General features: G+C 43.5%; 1 protein-coding gene across 2 annotated transcripts in view; it reads right to left on the reverse strand.

The window, feature by feature from the left end:
* The window catches only part of PPP1R1C (protein phosphatase 1 regulatory inhibitor subunit 1C), a 51,127-nt gene that overhangs the window by 14,338 nt on the left and 10,053 nt on the right, over positions 1 to 26,736 (reverse strand). Inside the window, exons 3-4 of one of the 2 annotated variants that reach the window (XM_063118592.1) lie at positions 9,273 to 9,313; positions 6,054 to 6,114 (exon numbers count right to left, since the gene is read on the reverse strand). In XM_063118592.1, coding sequence (XP_062974662.1) covers positions 6,054 to 6,114; positions 9,273 to 9,313 — 102 coding nt within the window. Of the gene's footprint in view, positions 1 to 6,042; positions 6,115 to 9,272; positions 9,314 to 26,736 lie in introns of both variants that reach the window. The other variant, XM_063118593.1, reaches the window with a different exon arrangement.

A 26,736-nucleotide genomic window follows, 5' to 3' on the forward strand; every position in this document is an offset into this window, starting at 1 on the left:
GATCCTTTTCTTATGTGTTGACTGCAGCTGAGCTGGCCCCAATGATTTCCTAGTCAGACAGACAGTTTCAGATTTTGCAAACATGTCAGAGTATCTGCTAGCAAGGTATTGCTCCCCCGTTGTTGTTGTTGTTGTTGATCTCTTTGAAGTAGAAATGGGGCATCACAGAGAAACAGGATGATATATTGTACTTATTTCCAGTAGCAGGATGTCATGAGGATGCCCTTTAATGCTTCTGAGACATGAATGGAAGATGATAAATAGAAAACTAGATGGATGGATGGATGGATGGATGGATGGATGAAGATTTCTTACTTACTTACACACACACACACACACACACACACACACACACACACACACACCTACATAACCTGAACTATATTTGAGACTCCTGTAGTGAAATGATCCCTATAGGGTTAACCTAGGGACTCCTAATATGGGCATGCTTCACCTTTTCACCCTGTTTCCTGTTCCTTCTCATTTCAGTTTTGTGTTTCCCAGCAATTCAGCGTCAGGTCATTTCGCCTGAAGTGAATGTGAATAGCAAGTATTTTCATAATCTCTTGTACAAACAGAGCTCTTCTTTGTAACTGCCTGTGATGGGCCATTCTGCTCTTTTGACACTCCAAACAGGCTTGGGCCCTGCCTCTTGCCTCTTCTTCAGAGGTCCTGCTAGCCTGTGTACAAGGGCAGCACTCAAAGCAGAAGCTGCTTGTAATACACAGCTTTCTGGAGGCTGCCACACGGCTGGCTAGTTCTTCTTACCTGGCATGCCCTGATGCGTTGCTCCAACTACTGTCTAACACAGTCTTCCCCAAATTGGTGCCGTCTGGATGTTTTGGGCTTCAACTCCCATCAGCCCCAGCCAGCATAGCCAATGATTAGGAATGCTGGGAGTTGTAGTCCAGAATATCTGGAGGGCACCAGGTTGGGGAAGAGTGCTGTAACACCATGTGATGGCAGACCACCCAAAAAGAGGCTTGCCTGGAAGTAGGGAAATGACTGGCGATATCACAAATAACAAAAAAGAGTGTTGCTTGCAAGAAGATGCGGGCCAGAATGCTGGACTAGGTGGATCCTTGATCTGATCCAGCATGGGTATCCTTATGTTTCTGTGGAATTTAGAGCTCCATCCGATGAGTGTTTTATTGCACGCTCATTACTGGGCACTCATGGATTCCTCGGAGGTCCCTTCCATGACGTCGTCTGCCTCTCGCGCCTCTTCCACCCCTTCTAGCCTTCCTTGCGCCACAAGAAAAGCCAGAAAAACGACAAAATATTTTTTAAACCGAAGTTGTTGCTCTCTCCTGCTGTGTCTGGGAAAAGCAGCGTGATTAGAGCGCCCGACTGAATGGGCCTCGTGCTCCTTGTTTACTTCCTGTTTTCAAACAGGAAGTAACTGAGCGACGAAGGAGAAGTGATGGTAGCCAGCGTTTCTTCCTAGGTGTGATGTCCCAGTGTGCCTCTTGATGGGAAAGGAGCTCATCTAAGGAGCTAGAGTTCCGTCTGGCCCTACACCACTACGGCAGCCGCCACCACTGCCTCCTCCTCCTCCTCTTCCTCCTCCTCCCCCCCACTGGAGGGCAGCAGAACAGAGAGGTGGAGACATCAGCAGCAGGTACTCCAGTGCCTGTGAATGCTTTGCACACACAAGCTTGAAGCACGTGTGAAGCATCAGCCCTTTGCAAATGTTCACTTGGAGCAGCACAGAGGATCAAGGGCCTTTGGGTCAAACAAGGGAATTGCTTGTGCATCTTTTAAAAAATGTTCAGGACTGTTTCATGGGAGTCCATTCAGTTGCACTGCAAGCATCTGGTCTAGCACTGGAAATTGTATTTTTTATTTTATAAGAGAATTGAGATCCCACACTTCTAAGGCATATGCGCTATTCAGGGCTGCTTACAACCATTACGATTTGAAAATGCATCTCTAATTGAGCGTGTCCACATGATCATGAACGTGCCTTCGGAGCTTTTTATTCAACTCTGCACCAGAGCATCACGGTTTGCTTGTGTGTGTGTATGTGTGTGTATGTAATGGAGGATTATTATTTGATAAGAGGCTAGTACATAGGAAATATACCCAATCCATGATTTGCTAAGTACACTGGGCACATAAGCATCCAATTGGCACCACTGGGGAAAGGAGAAAGAAAGAGGCTTTTCAAATGGAGAGAGTGTCTCCCAACATCCATTAAGCACAGAAATACAATCCTCACACAGATCCTGTGCTGAACGGCTATCTAGGCTGCTGTCTGCCTTGCTCTAGAGATAGCTCTGCAATCAATAGCACTCACATCGATTTTTCCAGGGCGCTGCATTCCAGTAAAACGCTCACATGCATTGATAACTGAGTAAGCCATTTCCTGCTTAAAGAGCTATTGGATGACGCCTTGCAAAAAGTGGAAAGGACAACGAAATACACAGGAAGGAAATTTGGAGGGGGAAACATTTGTGCGATCCGTTGTATGTTCCCATGGTACTGATCCCATAATTAAACATCTTGCCATATTGAAGAGGGGGTCGCCAGAGCTCAGTCTCAGTGGCAGAGCATTGAGAAGGTTGCAGTACAACTGCCAGGAGCTTCTGGTTAAACATCTTAAGTAGCAGGAATTCTGCCTGGGATCTTGGAGCTCCCCCCTGCCCTGCACCAATAGTATACACATGCCCTCCAAGTCTTTTGGACTACAACGCCCAACATTCCTGACCATTGGGCATACTGGCTAGAGCTGATGGGAGTTGCAATCCTAAACATATGGTGAATACCAGATTGGGCAATGCTGGGGTAGACAGTATGACTTGATATAAGGCTGTTAGAGCAGACAGTCCAGAAGGTCTATGCCTCTTCGTTGGCTCCTGAAAGTACAGAGCGACATGCTGAGTTTCCTCTCTCAGCAACAGACAAGTGGCACCATTTCTCATTTCTTGTTGTTAGAAGGAAACTCTACTTTAAAGCTCAAGAAAGCTCAAGAATCAGAGTTCAGAGTGATTATTCTTGCTTGGACAAGGGTTGTTCTCACTAACCAGCAAGGGTGTTTTCTGTGTGTGTAAGTAGGCATCAATGCACAGATCAATTGCTGGCTCAAGCCCTGCATGTGCCAGGGATGGAATTCGAATTTAAGAAGAAGTTAGCCCCCATAGCTGATATGAGGGCCATTACTATCCATCTACACTACACTACTATGATGTGCTACAAACACAAAACAAAAAGCAGAAATATGAGCAGTGCTAAGAAACTCACATCCACAGACAATGCATCAAGTCAGAAAACATATAAACATGTGTGTATGTAGCATGTAAGAAAGGAATTTTGCATCTGTAAAATGGGTACAATTTTCTAGGTTGCCTCATAAGAAAGGCTTGGGGGAAAGTACCCATTTTACAGATGTTCAATACTGAAAATTAATAGTCTATACATTTCGATTGTTTTCTGTGAACCTAGCAGAAGTAAATGGCCCCAAGATAATAATTAGATCTGTTGGGCCTACCCTATCCTTTAAAATAGCTGGACTCCAGCCCTGGCATGCGCAAAAGGATGCTTTGTGTGCCAACAGAGCAGATGGATAGCATAGTCAGGTATGAGAAGGAAGAGGGGAGGGGAGAAGCTTCTTCCCTGAATAGGGTCCATAGCTGGCCCAAGTGATTTTGCTATTTGCTTGAGTTTTCCTGGTCAGTTCTGTATTTCCCTAACATAAGGCTATTAAAGTCTTTTGTTTTCCAGGGATCTGAGTAAGAGTATAGGAAATATAGCTACATTTTGTAGCACAAAGCATTTATGAACCTCTTGTTTTATGATTTCCACTCAATGAATTAATAAGAATAACAAGAGGCTGGATCCAGACTAAGGGCTTCATCCCACATACCCATTTCCCTCGAATTATCCTCATACCATAAAGCTGTTGTTGTTAGTTAAATCACACCCCGGGCGGCAGCGCTCCTAAGATCCTTTGCATACCAGGAAAGGGTTTAAGGGGGAGAAATGTAAAAAATCATTAAAAAAATCAACAGATGAACCAATCTGATTCAAATTTGGTATGCTTAAAGCCCTCCTTAATATCTATTACTGTGCCAATTTTGATGTCTTTATCTTTAAAACTTACGCAGATGTAAGCATTTGTTTAATTTGTACTTTAAACATATCAAATCATTCTCCTGCGCCCCCAGTGGCCGCTCAGAAAACAACAAAAGATTCGCTCCTAAAGAGGTAGTTAAATGGGTCGGTTCTTTTATATATGAAGCACAATTAAAGCAGGATGCATGGGAGTACTTCACAGTCAAAGCAGATTATAAACTGGAAAACTTCGGAGTCCTTTGCACGCAATTCGCAGTAATTGCACAGGGTTACCTGGTGTGATGAAGCTATAAGTCATGCTTTAGTCCCGTTGATATCAATGATGCTGTGATCCACACAGCTTCCTTTGCTCTATCTGTGTGTGTGTGTGTGTGTGTGTGTGTGTGTGTGTGTGTGAAATCACTGACTGACTAATGTAAGACTGACTAATGGGCTAAAGTGTTTGTGGGTTTAGCTTAGTTTGAATTCAGCCCAAGAACAATGATAATTCCACTCATTAGGACACGACCTAATTAGTCAGATTTAAGAACCACAAATTTAAGAACCACAAGTACCAGAGATGAAGGCATGTCAGCCGCTATGGCTGTGGAGCTTCACAAAACATGACATCCCTGCGCAAATATTTAGGATTGTGGTAGCAATCATGTCCCTGTGGTGCAGCTATACCTGCAAAAATGACACAGTGTTGCCCTTAGAGTGGAAAGACCTGAGTTCAAATTCTCATGTGGCAATGACGCTCACTGGATAATGAACCAGCTTGCATCCCATGGAAGTCTGACTTAAAGTAGACAAATTGAAATAAGTTAGTCATGACTAACTTATCTCCCATTCATTTAAATGGGTCTGATCAAAGTAGGACTAAGGGGGAATCCGCACGTCGTTCTGAGATCGCTTCTAAGCGACCCCAGTGCGGCGTGAAAGCGAGCGTGTAACTTGCCTTTTGAAGAGCCGACGAAGAGACGTCCTTCCCACCGCCGCCGCCGCCGCCGCCACCCACAGACCTCCTCGCCGACCGGCGAGGAGAGCTCGGCAGAAGAAGGCGAGGTGGAGAGCGGAAGAAGCTCTCCACCCCGCCTTCTTCCCCCGAGCTCTCCGTCCCAGCCGGCGAGGAGGGAGTTGGGTGGCGGCGGCGGGAAGGACGTCTCTTCATTGGCTCTTCAAAAGGCAAGTTACACACTCGCTTTCACGCCGCACTGGGGTCGCTTAGAAGCGATCTCAGAACGACGTGCGGATTCCCCCTAACACTGGATACAACCCATTGGGCCTGTTCAGATGACGCTAAGCCACGGTTAGGCCGCTAACCATTTTGCAGCAAATGCTTAGTGAGCATGCTTAAACCTTGCTTATATAGCCACCATGGTTAGGAATGGTTCACACAACATGCTAAGTCATGATTCACATGACAAGCTAAGCCATAATGCTTAGCTCAAAATGCTTAACCACCGTGGCTTAGCGTGTCACCTGAACAGGGTCAAAATTTCTACAAGGATCCTGAGGGGATCAGATGGAACAACCAGGTACCCTGCCTGGTGCTCCCTGGAGAAGCACTTGAATGGATGCAAACCAGAATGATAAAAGGAGACAGACAGAGAGGCACAAACAGACAGGCTGTTAGATTTGAATCTATAGGCAACACATGTACTTCCTTTCTATGTAACACTTTTAGCGACTCTTTTACGTATACGTAGGGCAACAGTTCATTCACTGGCCTGGTCTAAACATAATGCTAAGCCATGGCATGTGTTGTTGAATTCTGGGTTGCTGTGTTGTGTGTGAACACAGCCACTCAAACAAACCGTGGTTTGTTAACTACATAAAACAGAAAGAGAACCTGTTGTTTGTTGTCGGGTTGTGAACTTTGGTATGACAGCTGAGGTAGGAGCCGTTTTTTCTGTTTGGGGTCTTGAGAGATGCCATGCCCAATGGGGTCATGAACAAAATAGGTATTAGCATAACAAGAAACAGTACCTGGACAGTACCTTTCATGGCAGGGGGAGTATAGACACTCTGCTTCCTCTGTTTGGGGGAGGCATTCTGTGACTAAGAATAAAAAAGAACAATGTTTTAACAAAAACAAGAGCAAAGCAATGAAGTTAGATGTGAAACGAGAAACATTTCTGTCTGCACTTTTCTCAACATGCACATATCCTGAATGCTTTCTTTTTCAACACAGTTACTGATATTGCTTATTGATACAGTTGTTTATTAATATTGTGTTAAGATTTACATTAGGGCTGAATTACATTAGGGAGATTTTGGGAAAACTTTGGGTTGCAGCAAAAAGCACCCTTCTTCCTGTTATCATGGCTTTTTTTAAAAAAATGCAATGGCTGAAATGGGATAAAGATGTTCACGCAAGATCTAAACATTGCTTCGGTCTTGATTGGCTTTGTGATGTAATCGCACAGTCAGCTCTGATGGACTACATGCGTTGTGATGTCGTCACATTCGCTACGCGAGCCCCAGTTGGCTGGGAACATTATTATCAGGAAAAGAAGATTATTATCAGTAAAATAGTACTGAAAGAGCAGCATATCAGGGAATGACTAGGCAATGAACAATGTGAGCAAAGGGGTTGGAGGGAATATTTTCCCCATTCCCAAAGCACAACTAAACAGATGAACACTTGGAACAGATCTAGTATATTTCTCCTTCTCCTTGCTGTGAACTTCTCTGTATGCTCTTGATGATTAGAAGCGAGGGATAAGTTCTCAGAAAAAAAGACATGTATGAAGATTTTGGTACGAGACTCTTTGAGTTAGGAGATACCTCTGTTTTATTAAAATATGGATTGCCACATGTATTAGCTGGGATCAAAACGGTATGCTTCCACACCGTAAAATTGCAGCTGTTCCTTCCATTTCTGAATGGTTGAGAAAAATTCAGGATTACTATGTATATGGGGGCGGGGGGGATTTCTGAAATTATATGAAAAAGAAGTGTAGAACCTGTACCTCAGGAATTTGAAGTCAAGTGGGTCCTTTTTAACAGCTACAGGGATTGGGGTTGTTAAAGATTACTGCAGGAGTACCACATTTTTAAAAATATATTTCTAAGGCTAATTGAACTCCATTGGGCTTACATCTGAGTAGACATGCATAGGCTTGCATTGCAATCTTTTATGCTGCCAATAATAATCATTTGAAAAGTCTGTCTGCAACAGAATGACTTCATTAAATGAACTCACTCTTGTAGCATTCGAAAGGTCTATAAGTTTACCCAATTGTACTTTAATGTTGTGAAACATTAAAAGTTTACACTATTTTAAAATCTTCACTTAGCCTTACTCTACCTCCCTGGAGGTTTGGATCTGTTACATATTTAAGAAGTATATTTTAACATACCTACTCTAATCCATGAAGATTCAGCAGATATATCAGTTGACCTATGATATTATATAAAGTGGTGCGTAATATTTTACGGTAATGGATGGAAAGTTGCTATTTATGAATAAATGATTGGGTACATTCAGAGAGTGCTAATTATATTTATTGCATGATGGGATGTTGATCCTCATCACTGAATGCTTTTAAATGTTTGGAGCTAAATCTGAAGGGGGGGAATCAATAGAGTACATTGCTATTTAAAGCAATGATGGTCTGCCTGAATCTCTAATGAAAATGAATGAGATTCGGAACATGGAGAAAGAACACACAAAGGTGAGATAAATCCACCTCTATTTTCAAAATTCAGAGGTGAGTGTAGATCGTATGTGTATGTATGGAGAACCTTAAGGCGGAGGGAGGTGGGAAACAGACCAATGAGGACTGAGCATGCTTATTAGCCATGGAATGTTGATTGACTGTTGTGGGGGAGGGATGGAAAACTGGGTGGGAGAGGAATGGAATGGAGCATCCTGGAAAGGGCATGGCTGGCTAGATTACAGAACAGAAGCACTCCATGCCATATTTTGTTGCAGGTGTCATTTGTTTAAGATCTGATTCAGTTCTGAGTTCCCATATTTCAGATGAAGTAAGTCCTACTGAGCACCTTAGGACTTTTTTTTTGCTAGTAAATTCAGTTACAATCACAGCCTTATGGGCATTAGCCAGTGTTCCTCATAAATAGCTGAGAGATACATTATTATTGTTTTTCTGAATTAAAATTGGAGGCTTTACTCTTACATCCAAAATGATATGCATGAGTAAGAATTATCTGCTATCAGAAGAGCCCATCCCCTGTGTATCTGTGCAAGTCCCTATTCTGAGCATGCAGAGATGCACCAGGCAGCCTCATTTGAGGACAGGTTACTTTCTACTGTTACTTTCTACTGTTAGTTTTACCCTACCCTGTGCCTGCTTACCCTACCCTGTACCTGTTTGCATTCTCTTCCCCTCCTTATTGTTTTACTATGATTTTATTAGATTGTAAGCCTATGCGGCAGGGTCTTGCTATTTACTGTTTTACTCTGTACAGCACCATGTACACTGATGGTGCTATATAAATAAATAAATAAATAATAATAATAATAATAATAATAATAATAATGTAATTCCATTGAGTGATTCAAGAGATCAATCACAAGTGATGCAGAGCTAGGGCTTTTCTACACAAGGCATTTATTTTGTGCTCATCATTCCCTACTCAAGTTTGCTTATGGGTTCTTTAGATGACATCCAGTTTTGCTTTTGTGTCTAATGAGCACTTTTTTAACAGCAGGGAAAATGCAGCATTTAATAGTGAAAGTGAAAGAAACTGTGCTTTTTGCCATTCCACTATACCACAGTGCCACCTGGAGGTTATGTAGTGGAAAAACAGGAAAGGAAGTGCTATTTGTAAAGTGCTTGGATCTCAGTTCTGCCATGAAACTGAAAATAGACACAGTGGATTAACAGCCTGTGTCAAAAAGTTCATGGAGTGGATTTATCTGTCCCCAGAGCTGACTGATTGAAAAGAGCCCAGCTTAGACCAGCGAGTCATACAGAGACTCAATGGACAATATCTTTTATGTGTGCATGCCTTGAGAAAACAGGGCTAACATTATTAAGCATACATATATATATATATATATATATATATATATATATATATATAATCATATTAGCAGTTCTCTCATTACATACCAGTGCGTCCCAAGACACAGTAAAAGAATTATTGTTGTACTCTAGTGCAGTACAACAAGGGAAGAATTACAATATTTCTAAATGTTTCTTAGACAATACTGCAGCAATATATTTCTTAAAGCGTAATTAACTTACTTCATCTTGGGAGTTGTTGTTCATTCTCTTCTCATCTATTTCTATGAGACAGAAAAACACAATTAGAGGAAATTAGACAAACAGTACAATGCTAAAGTAAGTCCCACTGAATTCAATAGGCCGAACTGTCAGGTAAGTGTATATAGCAGGGGTGTCGACCCTCTTTCAAACTCCAGGGAGAATTCAGTTTCAGAGAGACACTCAGGGGGCTGCATTCCAGTAGTGGGTGTGGCCAAAGGCAAAAAGGGTGGGGCCAAAAATATACCAGCCAATTGCAGCTTAAAGCTCTTACTTCCACTAACTAAGACTTAGGAGAGACCTTTCAACCTTTTAGAATTTGGCAAAAACTGGGCAAAACCAGGAAAACCACCAAATGATCAGCAGTTGGGGGAGATGAGGCATGGCCATTTGGGGAACCCCAGAGGGCTGGATTGAGTCCCCAGATTTAACCCACGACCCTGAGGTCCAGCCATATAGTAACTGTTGCAGGTCTGACATCTCTAGGAACGGGCGCAGCTGGCACACTAGCTTTAACATGCAAATGCGCTCCTGGCCACCGCTGAAACCTGGGCATCCAGGTTCAGGGCTGAATCCAGAAGTACACCCAAGCTGCGGACCTGTGTTTCCAGGGGGAGTGTAACCCCATCTAGCACAAGCTGAATCCCTATTCCCTGATCTGCCTTTCGACTGACCAGGAAGCAGGAGCACCTCTGTCTTTTCAGGATTAAGCTTCAAATTGTTTGCCCTCATCCAGTCCATTATTGCCTACAGTCACTGGTTTAGCACTGAAACAGCTTCCTTGGAATTGGGTGGAAAGGAGTAGTAGAGTTGGGTGTCATCAGTGTATTGGTGGCACCACACCCCAAAGATAACCTCTCCTAACGGTTTCATGTATATGTTAAATAGCATGGGGAACAAAATGGAACCCTGAGGGACTCCACAGGCCAACAGCTTCTGAGTCCATCCCTCCCCCTCCAGGAAGGAATGGAGCCACTGTGAAACAGTGCCTTCAAGTCCCATCCCAGCAAGGTGGCCCAGAAGGATACCATGGTCGATGGTATCGAATGCCGCTGAGAGGTCCAGCAGAACCAGCAGGGACACACTCCCTCTGTCCAGTTCCAGGCATAGGTCATCCACCAAGGCAACCAAAGCTGTATCTGTCCCATAACCAGGCCTGAAGCCAGATTGAAAAGACCAGGATAGAAGCATTATTAATAACAAGAACAAGAAAATACACAACAATACACAAAATAAGGAATATGCCATTCCTTATTCCCACCCCACCCAACATACACACACTCGTTTTTGTGTCTCACTTAATTTACTTGGGACCAAGGTTTGCCAGCTAAAACCAAGTTGAGGCTTGGTGTGCCAACATGCCTCAATCACATCAGCCTATGGAAGGGAGTGATCAATCATGCCTCATCTTTTCTCACCAGCATTGAATCATTCATTCACTCATTCATTTTTGGTCTAATACCAACATTAGGATTCCATTTCTCTTTTTGTCACAATAACTTCCACAAATGAATGTTGATCAGTTTTAGAATTCAGTTGATGTCTTAAACACAGCCTTGTCAAAATTATTTGGAAAGAAATCAGTAAACGTTGAATGTCTTTTCTTGAAGAAAATACCAAAAAGGGCCCATTGTGCAGCTAGCAATTGTCTGATTAAAAAACAAACAAAATAAACCAAAATGACCAGTAACTAAAAGGTTGTAACTACATGGATTACAATGCAGTCCTACATAGGCACTAGGGGGGACGCATATATAATCTAACAAAAAGCATTATCTAAACCAGAATTGGGCAGAAGATAAAACTAGGTGAGCCAACTCATGGCTACCAGTTGCCGGGATTCTTGCAAAGCATAATGCTGGCTGAGTTGTTGGCTTCTCTACAGTCCTGCCTGTCTGCCCAATTTCCCTCTTCACCTCTTAATCAACTGTAGAGTGGTGGAAGAAACTGGGCTCAGAGAAAGTACCATGTTTGCTGTGGGGTCTCTGAGCTCATTTCTTTCAATTTGTGGAGCAAAGAGTCCCCATTACCTTCAGAATTGTATGTTCTTTGACCTTGAGCTGAATTCCAGGACTCCAGGTGGAGAACAGGGAGCATAACCATGTTTCCTGATTTCTGCCCAAGCCGTGTCTCCAACAGCTCACTTTAGCCAGGGAGCTCCTTGACCTTCTGCTCACTGCCCACTTTCTCTTCAGCCACAGGAAACTGGGAGGTATGTCAATAACAACCATGATGACCAAATATGGAGTTGAGTTGGGTGTATACACAAGTTCAGGTGGCACCTACACTGATTCCAAGATGATGACGATGATTGCATTTATATCCCGCCTTTTTTCCCTCTTAAGGAACCCAAGGCGGCGTACATAATCCCCCTCCTCTCCATTTTATCCTCACAACAACAACCCTGTGAGGTAGGTTGGGCTGAGAGTCTGTGACTGGCCCAAAGTCACCCAGTGGGTTTCCATGGCTGAGTGGGGACTAGAACTTGGATCTCCCGACTCCCAGTTGAACACTTTAGCCACTACACCACACTGGCTCTTTCAATATAGATGCTGAAAGAAAGCTGTTGATCAAATAAACTATTCTTTTAAAATTTGATTTATGTCCCATTTTTCTCCCCACCCCACGGCACTCAACTATGACTTTGGCATGGATATGGGGCAAACATGTATGATCCAATCAAATCAGAGGCCAGAACCATCGCTCAGTATTTGAACATTGCATTTTCAATGAAAAAGGAGTAAGTAGCTAGAGGTGGGAAAAATGCTGTGCTGAGATTGAAGACAGGTGCTTCCATTCAAAGCAGACCATCCTTGGGCTAGACAGGCAAATAGCCTGACCTGGCTGGCATACGGCTGCTTACTATGGCAATTCTCTTGCACTTATTCTTAGCTGAATAGGCTGCTGTGCCTGTGCCCTGCCCTAGTTGAAGACTTTTGATAAGCAACTGTGCTGGATTTAGCCACACACAACTTTCATGTGAAATTGCCAATTGTCATCACTATTTAGAGAGCTTTTCCACACAAAGCATTTATTCTGGACTCATGTTCCTTACAAGTTCTTTATATGTCATTGTGACCCTCCAGTTTCACTTGTGTGTGTTTTTTTCCCTGAGGACTTTCCCAGATTTTTTTAGAATGGGTAACTGGGGTGTTATTTCTGAAAGCACTGTTTCTACTTGTGCATTTGTGCTATTCTGCTGTAGCACAGCACCACCTAGAGGTTATGTCATGAAAAAGCAGAAAGGAAAAACTTTGTGTAGAGCTCACACCTAAATTCTACGCTGAAACCAAAAGAAGATACAGCGATCAACAGCCTTGTGTAGAAAAGCTCAGAATGTCAAACTGGGTCGGGGTTTTGGGAAGGTTTAGAATGTAATTGGGTCCTTTATAAAGGCAAGCCCTTCGTTACAACATTAAGGCAGATTGATGATTATCTTCTTGCCTTGTTCTCTACAGGAAAAGTGTATTACATGGTATGATCACACCAGTTAGGAAATTCCCATTTATTTATCACCTATGTATATATTTAAAGCCCTACAAAATCCTGCAAAAATAAGGAAGTATTTAAATTTCAGTAAACTAATCACTCTCTTCTTGACATTTAGTATTTGTGTAGCTCCTGCTATCTCTCTCTATACAGAGCCAACGCTCCGCCTCTTGATAAGAGGGCCCAGATTATAACAGACAGTCCAGGTGCTTATCAGTGCCTGGCACCAAGTAATAAAGCATTGGGATGATTGTAATAGGAAACGATAAGTATTGAAAATGATGTGTAAATAGTTCCTTGGGATTGAGGAAGGTTGTTTCTATGGTGCTGCTTCGTAATGAATGACACAATCTAAGAAAGGCAACTATAAAATTATTGAGCACACTTCCAGATAGTTCCATTTACAAGTGCACTCTCTGACACACCCAGAGATGGTCAAAACCATGAATCTCTTCTTAGAGATTCATGCTAGAGCTGAATAAATTTTTGATGAGAACTGCATCATTGTTTCAACCAGTGCTTGTACTTAGCCTGATGCAAAGCGCAGAACTGGCTGCAGATAGCTGTTTGTATTTGTATTTGTATGTTGCCTTCAGCTAGAACCAATCGTAGAAAGGTGGGATATAAACACCCAAATAAAATGAATAAATAAATATCTATTTCAAGCTTGTAGTTGGTCTGCTGCGGAATGTAGGGCGCTGTTTGAGGTCAAAGCATTGGTCCAATATTGACAACTCTGGCTGGCAGTAGCCCTCCAGGGTCTCAGGCACTGGTCTGATGACACATTAGACTGGAACCAAAAGGCATTTAAGGCTGATTTTAAAACAAACATGGGGGCTGGGGGCTCCAATTTTGGTGGGGCTGGGTTTCCGTCAAATCAGCCAGAACTCTAAAGGAGCTATCAAAAGTGCTGGACCAATTTTAGGGATAGGGTTCAGCATCTTGTAGTTCTGATGGAACTGAATGAAACCTGGAATGGATTCACAGACCAACCAAAATTGGAGCCTCCGGGCCCCACTGTCCACCAGCACTGATTCTGTATGGGTGTGTGTGTGTGTGTGTGTGTGTGTGTGTGTGTGTGTGTGTGAATGGAGGGGGGTCATGGATGGGTGTGAGTAGGGGGTGTATGGATGTGAATGAATAGGGTGGCTCCTCACACTTTGGGGGTTTTGTCCCAGCCACCACCAGTCCCAATCCCAGCCACCACCACTATGTACCCCCTGGGAATGTGTGCACTCCAACATAAATAAAAATGTTCTCAGCTTCCGGCTTAATGATTTTCACCAGCTGTGGAAAGGGCCATAGGTACGTTTGTCAGCCACACCGAATGAAACTATTAAGCATACTACCTCTAGTACTCTTGGTGACTTCAAGGACACATGAGAACAATACATCATTTTTAGACACAGGGTAGAATCGAATGTCAGCTTTGCGCGGGTGGCTCTGGCACTCTGGCAGTGGCATGGGCCCAGCCCTATCACTGGCAGCTGTGATGTAGCGCTTCCAGGGGTTAGTGCCACAAGAATTAGGAATACTCATTTCTGGAAAGGAAGCACTAGATTGCTGGAAGCACTAGATGGCTGGCTGCCTATGTGTTGCTGCCGCCAGCATGTCTGAACTCCCTCACAAGGGAAGGACTGGATTCAAATGTACCCATCACCAAGAGCGGTGATTGGCCCTGGTTGCTCATGGCATGCACATACAGTGCCCCCTGTGTGAGTAGAAATATATTCCTTTCAACCCTTATGGGGAAGGCACACGGCCGTGCTCCGTATATGTGCAGTTTACCTGATTGGCTTGTGTATATCAAGTATGCCACGTTCAATCTTAGTTAAAGCGTTTTAGGAAATAAAACTGGGTGAGAGACCTTTGCCTGAGACTTCAGGGAACCACCGGGCTCCATGGTTCGCCTTACTATCAGATATTATCTTATCGCATATAAACTCTCTTTTAATAACATTGACTTTACAGATGAAAGGAAATGTATGTGTTAGTGGCTAACAATTAATGCCTCTGATGGACGTTTCCATTGGTGTGTTGTTGTTTTCATCTCATGCGGGTGATGTCATGGAATAATAGCCCCATATCATATGCAAAGACTTGTAAAGATAAGGAAGTCCTATAGAATATAAATTACAACTCACATGCCAGTTAGAAGTACTTCTGCTGCCACAATCAATAAACCTGCCACGGGCTCATTAAATTTAACAAACTAAATTTGCTAGGAGAGGAAAGGAAGAACAATGAATGACCTGCTGAGGTGAAGCTCTGGTGAGCCATTAGAAAAGAAACCTCCCCTTTCTTGGAATCAGCATCTCCAAACTGCCAGCTACATCAAGTGGGACCTCACTAGTTCCTGCTTCTAATATTATCTTCTTTCATATGTTAATCCCTGCAAGAGCAAACAAGGCTCTAAAATGATATCCTTCACAAATTAAATCTACTCCTACTAACTAGGAGGAAAACATTTAAATAATCTTCATTGGTACTATATCTAATAAAATCTAATTAGTCTCCATTGGAGAATATTGACATTACTGGCATGCAGTTACATTACTCTCTACTGTCAACATATACAATATAAAAAGGATATTGTCCATGACGTCTGAGGAAGTGGATTATAGTCCAGAAAGGCCTGTGCCGCAATACATTTGTTTGTCTTTAAGGTGCCACAAGACTCAATGACCCTGTTCAGACAACACACTATCTCATGGTGGTTAAGCATTTTGAACCATGACTTAGCGTGTCATGTGAACCATTCCTAACCATGGTGGCTACATAACCACGGTTTAGCATGCTCACTAACTATTTGCTGCAAAAATGTGTTGTCTGTGTTGCTTAGTGTGTTGTCTGAATAGGCCCTTTGTTTGGTTTTGCTACTCTCTGAAAACTGTTGTCCATGACTGATAATCCGTTTATAAAAATAGCATGAGCCCTATGCAAGCATTCACGTGTTTGCATGTACAGCAAAGGTGTGTATAGGAGGGTGTAGGTGTGCATGTAAGCTCTTCCCACAATGTTCCCACACAGCTGGCTGTCAGTCTGTATAGGATTCTGTAAGCATGTTAAGCTGAACATATTATTTACAGAAGTTCTATGATCAAAAACCCTGATAAAACAGGGTTCATGATCAAGGAATCTCTGTAAGCGCATAGACCCTTCATTGTAGAGTTTATGGGAAATGGAGCAGAAAATTAGTTTTGCTAATCTCACCACTGATGGCCTACCCTATTATTATTATTATTATTATTATTATTATTATTATTATTATTATTTAAAGGATAGAGTTTGTCCATATAGGTCCTGGAAGGAAAAGGGCATGTATAGTTGTCTTGATTTAATTTCTAATAGAGATTATATATCCATGAATATTGGATAATATGATGAAACTGGATGATATGGAAATTCTTTGGTATCTCCATCTTAAGTATTTATACATAAATTACACATATTAGTAAATATCAGGAAGCCATTGACAGAGTTTGAGAACTTATCATCAGTAGAACTTGCACAGAGAGCATGGAAAGTATGGTCAATTTATCAAATGTTGTTGAGAATGTTTTGTGGAATATCAGGAGATTTATGGATATGCTAGGAAATCAATTTAAATGAGAAAGTTATCCAAGTATGGGAAATGGTGTTAACATTCCTAACACAAATTCAAAAAAAAAGAGGGGAAAAAAAAGAAAAAGTATGAAACAAGCAATAATCTCTACAGGAGAGGATCTTATATGTTGGGTTCCCTATACCATATGTATGAATGTCACAAAAGAATGCTTTTGGTCAGATAAGTTTAAGACTATATTACAAATAATAAACAATACATAACAAAAACACTGAAGTTGGCAATATTGGGAAAGTGCACAGAGCAGAAAGATGGGCTAGTCCATAAAGGCATGACAATGCAATTATAGATAGTTGCAAGAATTGAAATAGCTGCGCACTGGAAAGACCCAGAGAAATTGTCAACTGCAACTTGGTCCAATAAAATTGGGAACTTTCCCATAACAGAGAAGTCCACACAACAGGTCCCATGTGTTCAGGGTCATGGAATATTGGATGAGATTTAAAATGGATTTGGAATTGTTCTTGAAATATTCAGACATGAAGGAGGAACCGTTAGAAACTCAATGACATTATCACATTACATTGGAGTATTACTTTGTATTGTAATTGCTACATGTCTTGTTTATCGGGACGTTTACAGCTTGTTTCCTTTTTCCTCTTTCCCCTAAATTGTTTCAAAACTGAATTACAATTATTACTGTTTATATAAATATGTACTGTTTACTTAAATGCACCAGTCTGTTGAAGAGATTTCCGTAACATTTAATAAAATGTAAGTTGCTAAGAAATCTAATGTAGCCGTCCCCTTCATCTATGCCTATTCTGCTGCTCTTGGTGGTTGCCAAAATCTCAGGCCTAGCCACCATATTTTCTTATTCTCATGTGCAAGGGCAGGAAAAGTTGGTCTGCCCAACAATTTCATTGATTAACACACTCGGACAGCTGTTCAGGCCCAAACCAGAGTTGACATCAAATGTGTGAATGGAATTAAATGTGCACAGTTTAAACCATGTAGACAGCAGTCACTGGGAGGCCTGAGCAGTGTCAGGGCCACAGGGGCAGCGGAGGGAGAATTTAACCCTTTTCCTTTCTGCTTTAGTCCCAATGAAAATCGCTTTCTTCTTAATCCCAAAGCTGTTATTTACATCGGGAGGGAGACCTTCATTGGCATCTAATTTGGTACTTAGACTGGGTCAACAGAGCTAGTAATAGCCTTAGCTAGACCTACCTGCTATCCCGCGATGGAGGAGGGAAGATCTCGTGTTGTGTTTATCGCGAGATCCCTCCTCTGTCTACACGTGACAACCTCAGCAAGAGAGGCGTCGCGTCCACCATTTTTTAGTTTTTTAAAGGACCAGCAGCGCACGAACGCTTGTGCGCTAAAGGTAAGTGTTTTTTTTAATTTAAATTATTTTCCCCACTCCCCACCCCACCCCCAATAGGCGTGGAGATGGGTCAACCCATGGCACCTGGCCACATGTTCAGCCTGAGACCGCGGAAAAACCGGGGCCAAAAGGGAGGGCTATATCCCAGGGCAAGGGAGGGAGGATCCCTCCCTAATCGTGGGATCCCCTGTGCATCATGTGGACGATCCCGGGGTTCGCCCCAGGATAAAGCCCCGTTTAGCTAAGGCCATAGATATAAATGGAAAAAGGCTAATTCATGGGCGTACTTCATTTGATTTGGGTGTCATTGATCACCGGACGAATTGTAATCAAGTGTATTAACAGTCTCCATTGAAGACCATTCTGTTGGAGGCGGTGTGGGGTATTGTAGTTGCGGTAATGGTGGGGCTGGTAAAGTGGTTTACTAGGCAAAACTGCCAGTGGCCATGGCATGGTCAAAGAGACGGGAAGTTTCTTTCAGCACTGAGAGGCAGAGGTGCAGCCAGCACTGGATGTACATGGCTTTTGAGCATGTGTGCAAGCTGCAAGGGCTGCTATCCATTCAGCAACTATATGCCTGCATGGTGTTGGTTGCAGCACCCTGCCTCAGCAACCACCATTATAAATTGTGCATCACCGGCCAGAACTAATCTGCAGTGTTTCATTCACATAAGCAAGTCGATACTTGACGCTGTTACCAATAAGTAATGAACATGTGTGCATGAACCAGTCTTTAGGATGATATTTAGGTTATCTATCTATCACAGAAAATAAAATACGTCTGTACCAGCTTTACCACCTATGTGCATTGCTTCAGTCTTATATCCAGCACTGCTTAATTGGATGAAATATTTTACAGTGGTATGGTATGATAGATTACAAGCCCTTATCCTAAATTCTTAAAGTCAAAGTAATCAAATAATAACACCAATAAACATTTACGTTTTGTATATCAGTGTGATGGGGGGGGAGAGCTGTGTTGTCTTCTTTAGGAAATCTGCAAAATCAGCAGTTGTTAATGACTGCTTTTACTGATGTATGGCCTTGCAGAAAGTTTTATGACTAAAGCATAAGCACAAAATTGATATTGAAAGCAGCTGTTATTGGCTTTGCTAGCTACTAACTTCCTGTGCCAAAGGATGCTGCATGCCTCTTACACTGCTGTTGAGAAGAACCACCCAGAGAGCTTCAGCTATGGGGCGGTATATAAATGTAAATAATAATAATAATAATAATAATAATAATAATAATAATAATAAGAAGAAGAAGAAGAAGAAGAAGAAGAAGAAGAAGAAGATTGAAGTTACAAGGCACATCTCTTTCCCCACTCCCTGTTTAATCTAGGATTCTGTGTTTGTCCTGCAGCCTTGTTCACTCTTAGTCGTATAGGAAAGAGAGCTAGGATAGATCTTAAATCAGAGCCAGACAGCAATATTAGGACATAATTTAGAAACCACTTCCCTAGCAGATTGTGCCATCAGTCTCCAGGTTTCCAGCTGACCTCTAACCAGTTTGGGACTGAATTCATTCACAGATGACCCTAAGCGCTCTCTGCTACGCTCTGGCTTGGTTTGACTTCAGTTCTTGCTGCTTCCCACAAAATATCTCTAAAAGCTGGATTTTCCATCAGGAAATCTTATATTGCACCACAGCACACACTCACACACTCACACGTGTGTGTGTGTGTGTGTGTGTGTGTGTGTGTGTGTGGGCACATATATATCCATAAATCTCTAAGTAGCTGTCTTACACAGCTGAGAAAGGAAATCTCCTGGAACTTGCTTTTAAAAGCATGTTAAAGAGAGCCAGTTGTTTAAAAAAGAAAAAAGTGTCAACATGCATAGATTAGTCATCAATCCTTTGTGTGGAGTGTTGCAATGCTTCTTCAACATCTGTTTTTGATATAATCTGGTTCAGCAGAGAAAACTTTACTAACAATGGAAATAATATTTCAGGGGAAACCAAGGGGATATCCAGAAACCACCTGTTGGAGTTCAGAAAGTTTAACTATGGTTTTTCTTGGAATTGTCTCAGGTGCTGTGAAAAAGTCTTACTACTTTTGGTTCCTATTCTGTTAGAATACTCAAGCAGTGCTGCATCACCACAAAGACAGGTCAGCAGAGATGCAAAATATGCATCTCTTAAAGTATTTTATCTAAATGTCAGCATAGATAGAGATTTGATCTCTATCACTGTGGTGTAGGGAGAGGGCAGATCTACACCAAGCAGGATATGACACTTTGTAAACGTTTTGAAAACTGTATATGGTGTGTGTCCTGGGCCTCAACAATTGTCACTACTGTTATAAACTGTTTTAAAGCAGTCGTGTAGATCCTGCCCAAGTGTGGTGTGGTGGCTAAAGTGTTGGACTGGGAGTCGGGAGATCCGGGCCAGATCCACACACAGGCTTTGGGATGCCCTGAAGGCGTTTTAGGGCACCCCGAAATCGATGATGTAGACCCTACCTTAACCGTTCCAAGAAGAGGCAGAGGAGGAGGAGGAGGCGGCCCCGCATTGCCCCTTGAGGGGACGGGATGAAGAGTTGCCGCGCCCGGCGGCTTTGCCGGGGAATCAGCTGCCGCCCACCTACCCGCTGGCCTCCTTTTGCCGGCGAAAGAGCCACCCAGGTAGGAGAGCTCAGCGGAAGAGCCGCCGCCGGCTTCCGCCGAGCTTTATGACCCGGGCGGAAGCCAGCGGCGGCTTCTTCTGCCGAGCTCTCTGACCCGGGTGGGCCCGGGTGGCTCTTTCGCCGGCAAAAGGAGGCCGGCGGGTAGGTGGGCGGCAGCTGATTCCCTGGCGAAGCCGCCGGGCGCAGCAACTCTTCATCCCGTCCCCGCGAGGGGCGATGCGGGGCCTCCTCCTCCTCCTCCGCCGCCGCTTTCTGTAGGAGAAACATCATTTCTCCTACAGAAAGTGGTGGAAGGAACTAGAGGGCCAGCAATCCTTGACTTGTTATTGACCAATAGGGATGACTTAGTGGATAAAGTGGCAGTTACGGGAACTCTGGGGGAAAGTGACCACGTCATACTTGAATTCTTGATTATGAAGGAGACAAAAGTCGAGCGTAGCCATACACGTACTCTGGATTTTAGGAAAGCTGATTTTAATAAACTCAGAACTATAATAAGTAAGGTCCCGTGGCAAGGGAGCCTAAAAAGAAAAGGAGTGCAGGATGGGTGGGAATATCTAAAAAATGAAATTTTAAAGGCACAGTTACAAACAATTCCAACAAGGAGAAAAGATAGAAGACAACAGAGGAAACCAATGTGGCTCCACAAAAAGCTTATTGATGAACTGAAAACAAAAAGGGATACATATAGGAAGTGGAAGGAAGGCCAGGCTACAAAAGAAGAGTACAGACAAGTGGCGCAGAAGTGCCGAAATGGCGTCAGGAAGGCTAAAGCTCAGAATGAGCTGAGATTAGCGAGGGATGCTAAAAGCAATAAAAAGGCTTTCTTCAGATACGTGAGTAGTAAAAGACAGAGGAAAGAAATGGTGGTTCAACTGCTTAATGAGGATGGCAAATTGATAACAGACGACAAACAAAAGGCTGAAGTGCTCAATTCCTACTTTGCCTCTGTCTTCTCCCAAAAGCAGATCTATGACCCCCCTGGAAAAAGTGAAGCAGAAGTTGAGGGGGCAGGATTGCAGTTTGAGATTGATAAACAAATGGTCAAAGAACACCTAATTTCCTTGAATGAGTTCAAATCCCCAGGGCCCGATGAACTGCATCCAAGAGTAATGAAGGAGCTAGCGGAAGAACTCTCAGAACCTTTGTCTATTATCTTTGCAAAATCATGGAAGACGGGTGAGGTGCCGGACGACTGGAGGAGGGCTAACGTTGTCCCTATCTTCAAAAAGGGCAAAAAGGAGGAACCTGGGAACTACAGACCAGTCAGCCTGACATCCATCCCTGGGAAAATTCTGGAGCAGATTATAAAGAAGTCAATCTGTAAACACCTTGAAATCAATGCAGTGATTACTAGAAGCCAACATGGATTTGTCAGGAACAAATCCTGTCAGACTAATTTGATCTCATTTTTTGATAGGATAACCTCCCTTGTGGACTGTGGGAATGCTGTGGATGTCATATATCTTGACTTCAGCAAAGCTTTTGACAAAGTACCACATGACATTCTGATTAACAAACTAGCTAAAAGTGGGCTAGATGGAACAACTATTAGGTGGATCCACAGTTGGCTACAGAATCGGACTCAAAGAGTACTTATCAATGGAACCTTCTCAAACTGGGGAGAGGCAACGAGTGGGGTGCCGCAGGGCTCAGTCCTGGGCCCAGTGCTCTTCAACATTTTTATTAATGATTTGGACGAGGAGGTGCAGGGAACGCTGATCAAATTTGCAGATGACACCAAATTGGGTGGGATAGCTAATACCCTGGAAGACAGAAACAAACTTCAAAGTGATCTTGATAGGCTGGAGTGCTGGGCTGAAAACAACAGAATGAAATTTAATAGGGATAAATGCCAAGTTCTACATTTAGGGAATAGAAACCAAATGCACAGTTACAAGATGGGGGACACTTGGCTCAGCAATACTACAAATGAGAAAGATCTTGGAATTGTTGTAGATCACAAGCTGAATATGAGCCAACAGTGCGATATGGCTGCAAGAAAGGCAAATGCTATTTTGGGCTGCATTAATAGAAGTATAGCTTCCAAATCACGTGAGGTACTGGTTCCTCTCTATTCGGCCCTGGTTAGGCCTCATCTAGAGTATTGCGTCCAGTTCTGGGCTCCACAATTCAAGAAGGACGCAGACAAGCTGGAGCGTGTTCAGAAGAGGGCAACGAGGATGATCAGAGGTCTAGAAACAAAGCCCTATGAAGAGAGACTGAAAGAACTGGGCATGTTTAGCCTGGAGAAGAGAAGATTGAGGGGAGACATGATAGCACTCTTCAAATACTTAAAAGGTTGTCACACAGAGGAGGGCCAGGATCTCTTCTCGATTCTCCCAGAGTGCAGGACACGGAATAACAGGCTCAAGTTAAAGGAATCCAGATTCCGGCTGGACATCAGGAAAAACTTCCTGACTGTTAGAGCAGTGCGACAGTGGAATCAGCTACCTAGGGAGGTTGTGGGCTCTCCCACACTAGAGGCATTCAAGAGGCAGCTGGACAACCATCTGTCAGGGATGCTTTAGGGTGGATTCCTGCATTGAGCAGGGGGTTGGACTCGATGGCCTTGTAGGCCCCTTCCAACTCTGCTATTCTATGATTCTATGATTCTATGATTATGTACGCTGCCTTGGGTTCCTTGGAGGAAAAAAGGAGGGATAAAAATGCAATCAATCAATCAATCAATCAAGCATTTTGGTACTGTTTTGTGAGCTGACAACTGCATGGCAAATTTTGGAGATTTGTAAAACCCAAAAGATAATTACATTCTGATCTGCATATTAGGCTGGGAGGTGTGGATCCCAGCCTAATATATGGAAGTGGTGGGGTGACTGCAGGAAAGGCATGACGTCATGTGAGTACCGCACTGCAAAATGACAAACCAGGCATGATGAGAGTGCGGTAAAACACTGGTGTGATATTTATTTATTTATTTAATTATTACACATATATATATATATATATATATATATATATACCGCCCCATAGCCGAAGCTCTCTAGGCATTTACAAAAGTTAAAAACAGTAAACATTTTAAAATATACAAAATTTAAAACCATCAAAAACAACAGTATAAAAACAACAGTATCCATTTAAAAACAACAGTTCTGGGGTCCGTTAAAAAACAAACTTATTTATTTATTTATTTAATTACATTTATATACCGCCCCACAGCCGAAGCTCTCTGGGCGGTTTACAACATTTTAAAATAGTAAACATTAAAAGTATACAATTTAAAAACACACACACACACACACACATAAAAACAGTATAAAAACAACAGTATCCATTTAAAAACAACAATTGTGGGGTCCATTAAAAACAAACTTAACGTTGTTAAATGCTGTTAAAAAGCTGTTAAAAAGCTGTTAAAAATGCCTGGGAAAAGAGAAAAGTCTTGACCTGGCGCCGAAAAGATAACAATGTTGGCGCCAGGCGAGCCTCATCGGGGAGATCATTCCACAGTCGGGGGGCCACCACTAAAAAGGCCCTCTCCCTTGTTGCCATCCTCCGAGCTTCCCTTGGAGTAGGCACTCGGAGGAGGACCTTAGATGTTGAGCGCAGTGTACGGGTAGGTTCATGTCGGGAGAGGCGTTCCATCAGGTATTGTGGTCCCAAGCCATGTAGGGCTTTATAGGTTAAGACCAGCACCTTGAATTGGGCTCGGAAACATATAGGCAGCCAATGCAAGCGGGCCAGAATCGGTGTTACATGCTCAAACCTCCCTGTTCCAGCTATCAATCTGGCCGCCGCATGTTGCACAAGCTGCAGCTTCCGGACCATCTTCAAAGGCAGCCCCATGTAGAGGGCATTGCAGTAATCTAATTTGGAAGTTACCAGAGTATGGACAACTGAAGCTAGGTTATCCCTGTCCAGATAGGGGCGTAGCTGGGCCACCAACCGAAGTTGGTAGAAAGCACTCCGTGCCACCGAGGCCACCTGAGCCTCAAGTGACAAAGATGGTTCTAGGAGAACCCCCAAGCTACGAACCTGCTCCTTCAGGGGGAGTGCAACCCCATCCAGAACCGGTTGAACACCCCCCATCCGATCAGAGGAACCACCCACCAGCAGCATCTCAGTCTTGTCTGGATTGAGCTTCAGTTTATTAGCCCTCATCCAGTCCATTGTCGCAGCCAAGCACCGGTTCAGCACATCCACAGCCACACCTGATGAGGATGAAAAGGAGCAGTAGAGCTGCGTGTCGTCAGCGTACTGATGACAGCGCACTCCAAAACTCCGGATGACCGCACCCAACGGTTTCATGTACATGTTAAACAGCATGGGGGACAAGACCGATCCCTGCGGAACTCCATACTGAAGTGTCCACGGGGCCGAGCAATGTCCCCCAAGCACCACCTTCTGGAGCCGTCCTGCTAAGTAGGAGCGGAACCACTGCAATGCAGTGCCCCCCACTCCCAACTCAGCCAGACGTTCCAGAAGGATACCATGGTCGATGGTATCGAAAGCTGCTGAGAGATCAAGGAGAATCAACAAAGTCACACTCCCCCTGTCCTTCTCCCGACATAGGTCATCATACAGGGCGACCAAGGCTGTTTCCGTGCCAAAGCCGGGCCTGAAACCCGACTGAAATGGATCCAGATAACTTAGCGTTGTTAAATGCTGTTAAATGCCTGGGAGAAGAGAAAAGTCTTGACCTGGTGCCTGAAAGATAACAGTGTCAGCGCCAGGTGAGCCTCATCGGGGAGATCATTCCACAGTCGGGGGGGGGGGGGCACCAACGAAAAGGCCCTCTTCCTTGTTGTCATCCTCCGAGCGTCCCTCGGAGTAGGCACTTGGAGGAGGACCTTAGATGTTGAGCACAGTGTACGGGTAGGTTCATGTCGGGAGAGGCATTCCATCAGGTATTGTGGTCCCAAGCCATGTAGGGCTTTATAGGTTAAAACCAGCACCTTGAATTGGTGATGGAGCCCTACATTCCATATACTACTTTCATAGGGTTATATCCTGCTTTTTATTCCACATTTGTAATTATTTGACACAAGATGTAGATATGGCCCTGCATTGCCATTTAGCAATTCTAAGTACGCAGAGGAAAATTATTCCAATCAATGTTCTTCATGCACACTGGGCACATTTCTTGAAGCCAAATCCCCTGCCAGTCTTTAAATCATTTAGTGCAGTCTGACATTCAGTGTCTCCTTGGAAGCAAAAGTTGAGGAAGTCAAGCAGGCAGCTGTGATCGTTTCTGAGAAACTGCCATTAGATTGCAATGATTTAGCTGGGGGTGGGGCATTGTTCCATTTTTCAAAGCAGCATTACAGAGCACAGTGGCTCCCATTTACGACATCCGTGGTGATAGATTCTTAGGCTCAGGCTTTGGAATTTGCAGTTGCAGCAGGAGGCCATTGAGGAGTAATGGCATAGCTCTGGACACAGGTCACAGAACACAGGCATTGAACAGATCACGTGTGGTCTAAGAGGGTGGCAGCGCTCACAGAGTTTCTGCTGGGATGGAGCAGACTGCCAAAGGTGATGGGGTGCTTGTCTTGTTGCACACGTGGGCTTCTCTAGTCTCTCTCCCAAAGAAAAAGAAGGCAGATCTCCATTTCTGCCTGGTAGGCCATTTTAGACCCTGGATGTAGGGCAGAATCCTATGCATGTTTAGACAGAAATAACAACCTACCCCAGCCAGCCATGCAGGCTGAAGCATGCTGAGGGTTGCAGGGCTTTTTTTCCTGTCTAAACATGCATAGGATTGCGCCCTTAATAGTCTTATGAGGTGGAGGGGCAGTTAGGCAGCGGTGAAAAAAGGCTTGGAAAATCTGATTAAAAAGAGAGTTTCTGAGCAGGTGCAGAATTTCATGTTTTAAACTCACTGAACTCATCAAGGCACCCCCTCATGGCAATAGGAATAAAATTGTGTTTGCTTCTGTCATCCTGACGATAGAACTCATGCAATTGGGAGTAAGAACCATTTTGTTGTAGAGAGTGTTCACATATATTTAAAATAAAAATAGTAAGATGAGCATCTAGAACAATGTACATGGCCGGCCGCCCTCTAACTATGAAATAGTTTTTTTAAAACAAGAAGGAAGGAAGAATACTGAGCAAGAATACTGAGGGTTAGTCCTGGTGGGCCCTTGCATACCAATGCCAGCCCAGGTGCAGACACCTGGGGCATGTCTAGACCTCTCGGATTTCCAAGAGGGAGAGGGGAGGAACTCATGATTTTATGATTGCCAGATCATCCCCCTCAGTCCACACATGGCGTGCAATGTCCCAGGAGGAAGAGGACGTCGCGCCCGCCTTTTTTAAAAAAAAAGAAACAGGAGCTGGAGCGCTCCAGCGTAAAGGTAAATGGTTTTTTTTATAAAAAGCTGTGACCCCGCTCCCTCCCACCCCCAATGGG

The sequence above is a fragment of the Elgaria multicarinata genome, chromosome 2 (genome assembly GCF_023053635.1).
Source record: "Elgaria multicarinata webbii isolate HBS135686 ecotype San Diego chromosome 2, rElgMul1.1.pri, whole genome shotgun sequence".
Classification (NCBI taxonomy): Eukaryota; Metazoa; Chordata; class Lepidosauria; order Squamata; family Anguidae; genus Elgaria; species Elgaria multicarinata.